Source organism: Quercus robur, chromosome 6 (genome assembly GCF_932294415.1).
Source record: "Quercus robur chromosome 6, dhQueRobu3.1, whole genome shotgun sequence".
In the NCBI taxonomy this organism is placed as follows: Eukaryota; Viridiplantae; Streptophyta; class Magnoliopsida; order Fagales; family Fagaceae; genus Quercus; species Quercus robur.
This window is the reverse complement of record NC_065539.1, coordinates 54,070,743-54,083,298: the sequence shown is the minus strand read 5'-3', so window position 1 is coordinate 54,083,298 and position 12,556 is coordinate 54,070,743. Positions and strand designations below refer to the sequence as shown.

General features: G+C 34.9%; 1 protein-coding gene across 1 annotated transcript; it reads right to left on the bottom strand.

The window, feature by feature from the left end:
• Nucleotides 1-6,064: 6,064 nt before the first annotated feature.
• Nucleotides 6,065-10,974, bottom strand: LOC126689532 (ATP sulfurylase 1, chloroplastic). Its single transcript, XM_050384780.1, has 5 exons — nt 10,243-10,974; nt 7,269-7,674; nt 6,752-7,012; nt 6,581-6,667; nt 6,065-6,471 (listed from the first exon to the last, which is right to left on the bottom strand). Exons 1-5 carry the CDS (start codon nt 10,749-10,751, stop codon nt 6,334-6,336), a joined length of 1,401 nt encoding a protein of 466 aa, XP_050240737.1. The 5' UTR covers nt 10,752-10,974; the 3' UTR covers nt 6,065-6,333.
• Nucleotides 10,975-12,556: the final 1,582 nt, after the last annotated feature.

Here is a 12,556-nt window from a genome sequence, read left to right as displayed (position 1 = left end):
TGATTTTCTTGTTGTTTGTGTTTATCAGGTTAATTATGGAAACTTCATGCATGGACTAATGAAAGAGAACATCCAACTGAACAGGAAAGTTTTGTCAGAACTGTCTATGCATGAACCATATAGTTTCAAGGCCTTGGTAGACATCTCTCGGAATGCATTCCCTGGAAACAAGAATGTGGTGCTTCCTCCCAAAAAGGAAGGCATTTCAATTGTTTTGTAATTGCTGATTTAGACCACGCATCCTTCTCATTGCCTTTTTAAGATAATGGAACTGTTATGAGTTGGGTTTTTTTCTCTTTTTTTTTTTTTCTTTCTTTTTTTGGCTTTTAGAACATCCCATGTAATTTTATTTACATTTTCCTAAATTCTTTTTGTTCTCTCTTCCCCCCCTGTGGTGATATAATTTTGCATCACAAGTATAAAAGAGCTCCAAATACTGTAGCTTATTAAGCGGTTGAGAAATATCGACCTAAAATTCTGATATAAATTTGTCTCTCAAGTTTTTACTTCCTAATATTTCTCAAAAAAAAAAAAAAAAAAAAGTTTTTACTTCCTAAAGATTGTTGTTGATTTGTCTTAGTAAAATTTGTTGGATTTCTTTCTATAAAATTGCTCATGCATTTAATATATATATATATATATATATATTTTAACATATTCAATATTGGCAATCTAATATTTATACATGGGATATAAAATAAAATAAATTATATTGACAATTTGAAATTACAAAGAAATTAGAGTAATTATATTTGATTTTTCAAAAATAATACTTTCTTTCCAATATCTTAAAATAATTGAGACTTTATTTCTTGATTCCATTTCATTCCAACTTAAACAATGTTAAGTCTTGATACTCATGAGTCATGACAGTTCTATGGATACAAATTTTCTCATAATTTGTTAAAGTTGTTAATTGTAAGTAGTGGATAATCACCCTTGGATGAATCCACCATTTTTTTCTTCATTAGTCATAGTCAGCATTCAGCAAGTTGTAAAATTTCTTGGAGATGATGGATTTGGCCGTTGCTCTTGCTCGCAGATTTCATAGTAGAACGGTAGAACCAAGTCTACTCCATGTCCCGATGTTGGTTTTCTTCCCAAGCAATTTGTAATATAATAAAGTAATCATTTATCACTTACAATCAAGCAATTTATCAAAATCGTGATAAAAATTTTATCCCTAAACTTTTTCAAAAAGAGAGAAAACAAATTAAAAAACTTGAATAGACATTTTTTATAGACAAACATGACTTTTGTGGTCAAATGCTCCATTACCGTCTTACTGTCTTTTCTTTTCTTGACCTCCAACCAAGCACTCTTGCAATGTCTTAGGTTTTGTTGGGAAAAAGCATGGTGCTCATTTTGAAAGGTGAATTTTAATTAGTTTAATTAGTAAAGTTTTTTTTGTCGTCAAATAAAGAACATAGATTCAAATTTTGCCTGTACCATAAGATTTTGGTCTAATTAACAAGTACTCTAAAAGCATTTGTTAATAGATTATTTTTAAAAAGTTTTGATACTATTTTTATGGAAAATATAAAAAGATAAAGTTTAGATACAAAATTGGTTGTAGCTTACTATTGATGGCCATTTCGGAAGCCCAAGTGGAAGGGAGAAGCCCAGCAACACGGACAGAAAGGAGTTGGCAAACGGATGGAAAACTCATTAAGCCCAAACGGCAAGAATAATGGATCACAGGCCCATGAGATAAACAAATGGGTTTTGAAGAGGTAAATGGACTTAAAGAAGCCCAGAAAGAGAGAAAAAGCAAACCATAGGCAGTATATGATATGGAAAAGTGAGAATGGGTCGTGGCAGGCCCAAAGTAATGAAAGCAAAGAAAGTAAGGAGTTGATGGCAAGTCCATGAACCCCAAGGATGAAGAATAACATAATTGGGCCGGGGAAGCCCAAAGAATTCAGTAAAATTCCATGGTAATGCGAAGTTAGGAAAAAGGCCGAGGAAGTCCAAGGAACGCAAACGGGCTCGGGACGCCCAAGGGAAAACAAATGGGACACAGGAGCCCGCTAGTAATGTAACACAAAAACCAATGGTCTTGCTGGGCCATTAGGGGAATAATAAATAGCAGGTCCAAAAGGGCCCAGCCAAATTGAAACAAAACAACTTCGCAGCAGGAATGATAGAGTGGTATGGCAGGAGATAGTAGTAGGAAGAAGGGTGGGTTGAAGAAAAAGCAAAACCCACCATTAAGCAAGGCCCAGCCCTAAATAGGGCAAGCCATAAAGGAAAGGAAAACTAGAAAAATGGTCAAGAACAAACGGCAGACTGTGCAAACCAATCACGGCAGACGCATGAGCAGCAGGTAGATTTTGGACATACATGGAAGAGAGGCACGTGCAAGACCCAGACCTCACTAGCCTGTACCCAGCCAATACAGGACACGATGAGGTCATGGGTCAGAGGTAAGAGTGCATGGTTTGGCGGTGAGGAGAGGGGAAAACCTATTTTGAGGTTCCTGTTAGGGCTCTTTTGGGGGAAGTGTCCTGCTAAGATGACATACCACCCAAATGGGCTGAACTGAGCTGGAACCACTAGGTACATGCCATGAGAGATAAGGAGAAAGAAGGCACTCATACCGTAGCAGGAAAGGGTGTCACGACAAACAAACAAATAAAATAGTTTTCTTTTGTCTAGCAATGAAGAGTGGCATACAGTTGGCCAGTGGTGGTCGGTAGGTACACCCAGATCAAACAAAGGTGGTTAAGGGCTAAAATAGTAAAATCCGGTCACGACAGACTCTATAAAGAGGCCCTTGCCGTGTACAGGAACAATGGGGGGAATAAGCACCACGGCACTGAAAACTTGAAAGTTAGGAAATATAAACAAGGATTAAGAAAGAAAAAAGATAATAAAAAGGGGAATATTAGAAAAGGGAAAGAAAAATATAGAGATTTATAACGGCAGGCATGCACCAATAAATTGATTCCCTCTCTCCCTCTCAAAATCTTGCTCTCTAAAACAGAAGGTGCTCCTGTGTACCAACCATTTAGGCCCACTTCCCTCAAAGTGATTACTTTCCACAGCAAGATCTCCCTGAGAGATTATTCACTTTGAGAAGAGGTGTTCTTCCCTCTCTGGTTTTGGTCCTGCGGATCAGACTTGATCTAATTTATTTACTCTCTCAATCAACTCACATACTACCCACTTGTTCCCCTTTACTTTCCTTATAAAATAATTGTTGTTAAAACTGTGATTATTTTTTTCTTAAGTAAGGTTATCTGTTCACCTTAATAAAGATCTCAAGTATTTGATTTTATTATTATTATCATATCTGCCTGCCGCAACTCATTTGAAACAGTTCTGCCCACCGTAAGCGTACTCCTGGTAGAGGAGGCATAGTTTGTGCACAAGCCGGACCAAGTTGAGTTACAGTTAGACTGGTCTCAACTCCCTTACTCAAAACACTCGGGCCCAATACCCCAGGAGGTAGCCCAGCCCACTTTAACCACAAAAAGGCCCACTACACTTACAACTTAAGCTACAACCTTACTCAATATCTTCTTATTAAAGGTGAATTTTGACAAATTTACCATTAGATCACATCTTCTTCTTATATTCTTCATACTTACAAAATTTCTAAAAAAATTAAAGACCAATAGTTATGTTATCAATAAATTGTTTAAATTGCAAGTTTTTGTAATTTAAAATTATGTATAAAATATAAACTTATAGATCATATAGTAAATAATATCCGATTGACACAAATTTGACTTATGTATTAAGAGTATAAAGAATATGCAATTTTCTCAACAAAAAAAAAAAAAAGTAAAGAATATGCAATTTAACTGTTAAATTTTCAAAATATGTAGTAATGTTTATTTTCATAAGTAAGTTTGTAGTTTTATGTTACATTTAGTTTTATAGCTAAATTTTGTCCAATATAAAAATCTTACATTTTTTTTTCTTAATTAAATATTTTTAGAAATATTTCCTAAAACAGATGCCTGAAATCCGTTAACTAACTTAACTTAAAATAGAATAAAAGAGGTCCTCTTTCCCATTACTAAGGTAGATATAAAATTCGGCAACCGGTTCGCGAAAGCACCAAAAGAGAGAGAGAGAGAGAGAGAGAGAGTTTAGGGAGAAAGTATATCCTGCATACATTTTGTGTGTGAATGTGATGGGCCATAGCCCATAGCCAATAGCTCCACTAGTTCCTCCTCGATTCGATCCAACTCAACTCAAACGGATCGAATGTTCTTCTCATTTCTGTAAGACTATCAATATCATCATCTATTAATTCTTTTTTAAAACAAAACTATTGTGTTTTTCACCTTCCTATTACTTACAAGTTCTCTTCAAACTCTACCTACTATTACTAACAACATATACAAAGCTATGTAATTTGCTTTGTTTGGCTGCACTGATATTTCTTTGGAAGAGAAACTTTCACCTAATCGCATTTTTGTTTGGTTTACTGATTCTAATAATCTCCTTGATTCCAATTTCTTATTTTGATATATGCTCTAAGTTGTGTAAACACCAATAGCCTAATTCATTTCATTTTCTTTTAAAATTTGAACTTCCAAGTCTAGATAGAAATAATTAACCAAGCTTGGGTCTGGGAATTTTGGCTTGCCTCTGTACAGATGTGGAATATTCATTTTAACCGACTTTTAATGATTCTGTAACAATGTTTGTAAAAAATTACTTATATTGTACAACAGATATTTTTAGGTTCATTTTCTTCAATTTGTTCCAGATTAATAGTGGGTTGCCTTCATTAAAGGTTTCCCATAGAATGGTTGTTCTATATTACTCCTTCGTCCGGGTGGACCAGGACCAGACTTACAAACCCACTTAGGCTTCCAAGAGTCTATCATCTGGATGGGCCAAATAATTTATAAGGAATTTCCGGACATTTGAAGGAATTGAGCGACCTATGATGGTGATGAAGCTGGTTTTCTTACACACTTTATATGAGTGGATGGCTACTTTGAGTGGTCATTCCTTTACTAGTTTACTAGATCTTGCACTTTTTGTAATCTTGTTACACTCCGTGTACTATTTGTTGTTTCTTTTCGTTTCTTGATTAATAAATTTTCCTTATAACAAAATATAATCAATTTTTGCATTCTCATAAAAGGGATGCATTTTTCGTTTAGTCAGTCTTATGTAGTTGTACATTCAGATCTTTGTGAGCATATATATGATTTTTCATTTTCATATCTTACGGAAAAACAAAGGAAAACTATTTCCCTCAAGTTTTGTGATTGCTCTAAAGCTTTATTTAAATGGATAGTTGCAATGTACTCCGTGAGCCCCCCAAGAGGGAAGAGCACAAGAAGGAAAGAAGATCTATCAAATATCTCTTTGATGACTATAATTTAACTTGGCACACAAATTTTTTTTTTTTTTTCATTTTTAATTCTATACACGCACACCCCTTTTTTATGGGACTTGGACACCTGCTTTCTTTCGGTCTTTTCTTGACTTTAACCTAAATTGTTTATTCATTTGATGTCACTTTTGGAGCCTTTTTATGTTGCCAAGCCAACTGACTTGCAGCATGGCCACATAAAAATATTGATTCCTATTATGTTATGCTAATTTCATTTCAGTTAAGTGATCAATTTGGATGATTATTCCTTGAACCAAGTGGACACTCCCAATAAAAATTAAAAAGCATCGAATGGCCATTTAAGTATAGCATCTCTAGCAATCCCAATAAAAGAAAACAGTATAATCCCAGCCAGATTGGTTTTGAGAAACTTTTCGTAATGACTTTGCAATAAAGTTTACATTTCAAAAGAGAAATCAAACTTCACTAATTGCATATTTGCATGTATTAACCAGATTGGTTTTGATTATTTAAAAAATCATAATCTAGAACAGCCGAAATCATATGGAAAAATAACAAGGAAAACAAAACAAATGACTGCCAATGCCTCTATATACTCTCTGCAATTGCTCTATTTCAGCATTGAAAAACCTTTTTGTGGTTTCCAGCTCTGAAAGCTGAATGATTATCTGCAATTGGGGTTTCTATCCATGCATATGATGATAGTGATTCCTCCACCACCAAAGGCTTCACGCAATCTAACTTCAAGCACAAATCACAATATAATACAATGCACCCGCATGCACAAATGCACCAGTGCAACATGCAAAGACGGGTGCTCTAATTACAAATGGAGGCGAATTTCATGTCTCTGTACCAGTGCCTCGCATGGTTTTATTAGAGATCTGGACACAGTTTTTTTGGGGTCAGGAACCCACAACCGCAAGGAGAAATAAAAAGGTTTTTTTTTTTTTTTTAAAGTTTCTCCCAATCACAGAGCCACATACATTTTTATAAAACATATCCATCTAAGCTGGAACAGCTACAGGAACTTTGTCATTGGTTGTGGGAACCAAACTGTCATAGTATTCCACCAGCACTTTCCAACCACCTGGGCACATGAATCCATCAGGAGGGTTCTCTTTGTTCTTTGCAAGCATCCGCATCTGTAAAATGCACACAAGTTTTGTTGATATGATACGTATATCGATTCAGCCACACTTTTCTCAATGACTATCACAAAGTTTTTTGGCAGTACTTATTTAGAAAATATACCTTGGTGCCTGATATGAAAACGAAATCCTGTGGTCTTGAGGCATCAAAAAATGCCATTTTGCCCTGAGTTTTATCATATGCAGCAACCTGCAATTGCATTCAATTGATGATGACCAGGGATTTCAAGTGCCATATAAATGGAAATTATCGACAATCAGATAAATGATATACCTTGAAAGGAAGAATATTTAGCCGCTCCAGTCCAGGTGCCATGCTTAATACTTTTTTACCGTGATCTGCATCATACAGATCACGTTTCTCAGATGGATGGCCCATGCCAGCTGGGTCTCGACCAACAATGTAAAAGTTAGCCCCTGCATTAATCCTAGCCTTAGCATGCCACTGCACCTCAGTTGGACCAGCATAGTGCATTGGTGAGGGGAATATGGAAACCACAGTTGTCTCTGGATCAAGAACACCATCCTCAAGCACCTGAGGAAGCATTAGATAAATCAAACGAAGTACTAGCTAGAGGCTGGAAATTGAATACAGATCTTTTAGCGTGAATACCCTTTCAACACTTTGGATCTTTATGAAAACTACATAAATCCCCATCTACTGTATAGAACATTTAAATGTATACAACTCTAGCCCCCCACATCTTCACTCCTAATCTAAAGGAGCTGACAAAAAACAAATCCAAGTATCTCATGCTTATGGAATCAAACTATCATAGTGGAATACACACCTTCTCATGTTGCTTCATTCGCCAACTAAGTGGAACATCATCTGCCTTTGTATAGCCCCCCAGTGGATGAAGCAAGAGGATGGGGTTCTTGTAGCCCATATCAAGTAGTCGACGACGAGTGTCAGTCATCAGCAAAGCATGACCATTGTGCACAGGATTTCGGAGTTGAAACGCAAACACTGCATCGGCATTGCGCCTTGTAAATTCCTCACGGAGTTCTGAGGGAGACAAGCGAAAACGATCGAGGCCATCATGGTACTTGATCGGTTCTAAAACCTCTAGGTCACCTCCGATCAGCCAGTTTCCAGCATTTGCTATAGCTTCTTCAACATAAGGTAGGCCAGAGGCAGTGGTTCCCCATGTTCGGGCAATCCGTTCTTCTTTAGGGTGCTTGTAGATCTCAATACTGAAAGGCCATGATTTCAAGAAGACATTAGAAGTTATGTCAAGCAACTGACTAGAATGAACTGGCACCACACAAATTTATGAAATTCTATAAGTTTTGGTATCTGATAAACAAATCATAGCAGTGACTTTATATCATTGCTTGAATCCAAGACCATTTATAATATTCAATTCTGTTGTCAAAATCTTCGTAAGAATGTCCATAGCACGGATAGAATTAATAAAGAAGATGAAAATATAAGATCTGAAACTCCACATTGTAACTGGCAGACAAACAACTTACCAAAAGATTTGGGACCACTGCCCCATCTATTTTATATTGTTTTCTAGCTATCTAATTGATACATTGCTAAGTTTTTTCTGATAACCCACCCCTTTTTGGGGCTGATTCACTTCAAATGTACAGAGCATTTTTCATGTTTGGACCTAATCTCTATGTATCATAATTTCAAATCATTTTTGTCTGGTCAAATTCTCCTGGACTATGTATGATAAGCACCACTGAATGGAGAAATTTCGAACAATTGGTTTTAAATTTGAAGTACCTACAACTCCCTTTTGCAACTAAGACTCCTAAAGTCTTTTTAAACTATTCACTTACGGTTTCAAACATCATTAATATGTTACAAGGAAAGAGAGATATGAAAATATAAATGCAATTTAATGCCTAAATGTATGAAATTACTCATATTGGGAAAGAAATCTTGAAGCAATTAACAGGCAACCAAAGAAGACCATCCCATTCACTGAAGTGTGCACAAATTCAGCAAAAAGACAGATCAAACACCATACAATTTTCAAAACAAATTAAGTATATGCCATCTTCAGAACAAAAGTGCAAACAGGTTTTATGAGAAACAAATCAACCAAGTGTAAAATATATGGAAATATCAAGTACATATGAAGAGCTAAATTAATAGTAATAAAGAGCTCAATCAAATGTAATGTGGCAGACCAACTCAAAAAAAAGGGGAGGGGGTGGATTTTTAACAATATAACTGTTTATACTGATCTTTTACAGTAGAAAAAAAAAAATCATCACAAAACTAAAACATTTACTAACTTTAACCAAATTGACTGACAACATATATTACAACTTAATACAAGTCAAAAGAAAGATAAAAGTCTTTTTGATGAAGAAAATTCAAAGCGAAGAAAAGGAACCTAAATGGTCATTGCGGGTGCAAAAGCAATACCGATTCTCTGACTTAATTTGTCCTAATTTTATTGTTTTCATGCTTTCATGATTTTATTCAACCAATACAAATGACCAAAATAGCTGAGACATAATATTATCACAGTAAAAGACTAGCTTCTGCTTCGATACATAACATTATTACACTGGTCAAACTCAATCTAGATGGCCATAAAAATGTTCACTTGAAAGGTTTTTGGAACAAGGACACTTTGCTGTCTAGATTCATGGTTGAAATTTCTAATTTGATTTTATGTCTTATAGTACATCTAATTCCCTGCTTCTTGCTTCATATATACTGATGTGGGACCTTCGAAAGGGAATAAAACCAACAAAGGCAGGAACATATCTGAAATTTTTTTTTTTCCCCAAAATAGCTGTATATGTTATAACGAATAGCTATAAAATTTAATTCTTTATAATTTTTAATACTGAATTGAATAATAAAAAAATGATTTATATCGTATTTATGCATTAATAACATCAAAAATAGTATACATCAATGAGCTCTAACTCAACTGGTGCCTCCTTCCCTTGCACATGTTAGGGGGTGAGTGAGGTCGTAGGTTCAAAACCACTGGGTGCGCGTGTAACTTACCAATAAAAAAAAGTACACATCAATGTACTCTAACTCAAATAGCACCTCCGCACTGTAGAAGTAAGGTGGATGTGTGACTTTCCAATTAAAAAGCACCCCAAAAAAAAAAAAAAAAAAAAAAAAAAACACATTGACAGTAACATACTGTATTTTCTTAAACCAATATATTCATGCAAAAGAAAGAGAAGAGGAATACGGGAGAAGAGGACGAAGGAAGAACCATATGAGTTGCACATACTTAATAGTCATCAAACTGTCAAAATCATCATAGCACCAAAGACAAACGACTGAACGCAATTTTGGACTAGACTTAAGGTTTAGCGGCCTATAAGCATTCTCTCTCTCTCTCTCTCTCTCTCTCTGTGTTTTCTTTCTTAATTCTTATGTAGATCAAATAAAGAACAGCAAAGCCCATGCATTTATAAGCTTCAACAGTTACTAAGGTCTCACCTCACACCCAAATGAAATCAAAAACATAAGCAAACAACTATATATCAAAAAGCAGCTTACCTCCACACATGACCAAAATCAAAATATTTGTTATTAAACTCAAATTAAATCCAAAGCACATATTAATAACAAAATTCACACCATCTACACTAATAAGTCATAGCTCAAAGCACAGCAAACTAATCAATCAAAAATTCAATAAAACCAACACAATTAATCAAAATATCAACATCCCATTTCCATTTACACAATAACAACCTCATATTCTCAGCTCTAAAAAGGAAAAAGCAAAAGCAAAAAAAAAAAAAATTAAAAAGAAAGCTTACTCTTTGAGAATAGCGACCGGATTGTTGTTAGAGTCAAAGAGAGCAACTTTGGTGGACTCGGCGATTAGGTGCTTTTGCGAGTCGTCGATGGCCAAAAGAATCGGCACCGACATGTTCACGGCCGACCCGTTTTGGAGTCGGAGCGTGTTGAAATGAAGCGTTTGGAGGAACTCAGATTCTCTCATAAACCCACGGAGTGGGCTTGCCCAACCTTCGCTGAGTACATGGACCCATTGAAGGTCAATGCTTGAGAGCTTGATTCTAGGCAGAGACAAAGCCTCTCGTTTCTTTAAATCCTTGAGAGGCTCATCAACCAGAAGCTCCACGAGCTTCCCACCGTCGGGTTCAATCAAGCCGGACGAAACTCGGAGCCTCCGTTTTATTCGACCCGAAGGCACGGAAACAGAGACTCTGAAGGTAGGGGCGAAATGGGTATTTGGAAATTTGGTGATGGAGTGAGTGTGAGAGGGATATGGAGTTTTGATGAAGAGGGCAGCCATGGAAGCCATTCACCAAAATGGCTTTCTCTCTGTTTCTGTCTCTCTGTCTCTCTTTTTCTCTCTGTTTTTCTAATGAGTGGATGTTTTTGTTAAAGTATTAATTTTTTAAATTAATAATGGAGGTTAGTGACTTAGTGGGTACAAATACAATATTGGAGATTTTTGAATTTAAACAAAAAAAGGTGGAGTGATGTGGAATTGTGGATCAATGATAAATTTCTGAGTTGGATAGAAGAATGAGTTCTGAGTATGAGAATGAGGGAGGGTACTCTTTATAGGAAGTAATAAGAGAAAGAAAATTTGGATTTTTGGTGCTGAAAGCGAAAGGGGGGGATGAACCTAGACACCTTTTCTTTTTCCTTTTGGAATTCGCACAATAAATTAAATTAAATTAAATACCAATTTGGGCACCCAAATCATTGGTTTGTCCTATGACACTTTTATGAACTACAAACCAAAATTACCCTTCTTTATAATTTGTAATCCAAACACATTTCTTTTTTTTTTGACAAAGAAAACATATTTGATTTCGGATTGGAAACAATCAAGGAAAATTTTTCTGGTAATTCACATCTGTTTAATAGTAATAATAATAATAATAATCAGAAAAAATATTTAATTTTTTACAAATAGTTTGAATTCTACATATTTAAAACTGATTAAATGTAAGGTAATTTAGATTATCTTTTTCTTGAAAAGAGTATTAGCTTAATTTTTTTTTTTGAGCCAATTAGCTTAATTATTAATAAACAACTGGAAAAACAGTTAATCCAAAGCACATTAGTATAATGTTTTAAAATTTATATAATTGAATTTATAAGAAATTTATAATTTGGCTATTGGATTCTTTTAAGCAGGTCCGGGTTATTCTAGTTGAACCTTTTAAATAAGATTCCAATTCATTGAAAAAGAACCAAGTCTTTTAAATAGCCAACCAAAATTTCAATCTATTATACTCTTCTTCTCCACAAAAAAAAAAAAAAAAAAAAAAAAAAAAAAAAAAAAAAAACTCAATTGGAAATATTTGAACTCAATGTGCTAAAAAGAGGTCAAATTAAGAATAATAAGACCAAAGTTTCCCATAGCCTTAATGGCCCCATATGCTTTTCACTGTTTGGAACAAATTCAATTTTAACATATGCTATATATGGTTACACGAATACAGGATTAATGACTTATTATTAATAACCAAAATAAAAGGCAAAGTCAAGGATTTTATCGTCAGTTCACACTCACAAAAGAAGGTCCAATTATAGAAATGGGCAGTGCCCAAATCAATGCCGCCATAGTATAGGATTGCATTGTACGTGCAAACGAGGAAGGTGAAGGTGGGTGAGGGTTGGCCCTGGCTGATTGTAAATCTATTTCCATGAATCTTCTTTCTTTGAATTTTCAAAGATACTGTTTGTCTGTCTGTCTGTCTGTGAAGCAGCGATTAAAAAAAGGGACAAAATTCACAAATCAAACATGTACAACCAAACCTACATCATGTATTACGCAGTTAATTAATTAATTTCCTTAGCCATATTGAACTTTGCCAACTTCACATCCACGTTCATGCTACCTTTTCTTTAAGACAAATTTTCTCGGTCTTAAGGGCATATTAGAATCTATTTAAATACCGTTTATTGTTAAAAATTAAAAATTTATTGATGAAAATATTGTAGTAAAATAATTTTTAAATGATAAATAGTATCCGTGGGTCCCATGAACAGTTTTTAAATAATGAATAATTTATGTTTTTCCGTACAGCTAAATCTCATAAACCGTACACAGAACTAAACGAAAACGCCAAACATGATGAGTTTGGAACG

Coding starts and splice junctions, on each gene's coding strand:
- LOC126689532 (XM_050384780.1), bottom strand. CDS start 10,751: ATGGCTTCCATGGCTGCCCTCTTCATCAAAACTCCATATCCCTCTCAC. Junction 6,668..6,751: donor TAAATATTCTTCCTTTCAAG/GTATATCATTTA, acceptor ATGCAATTGCAG/GTTGCTGCATATGATAAAAC. Junction 6,472..6,580: donor TTTTCATATCAGGCACCAAG/GTATATTTTCTA, acceptor TGCATTTTACAG/ATGCGGATGCTTGCAAAGAA.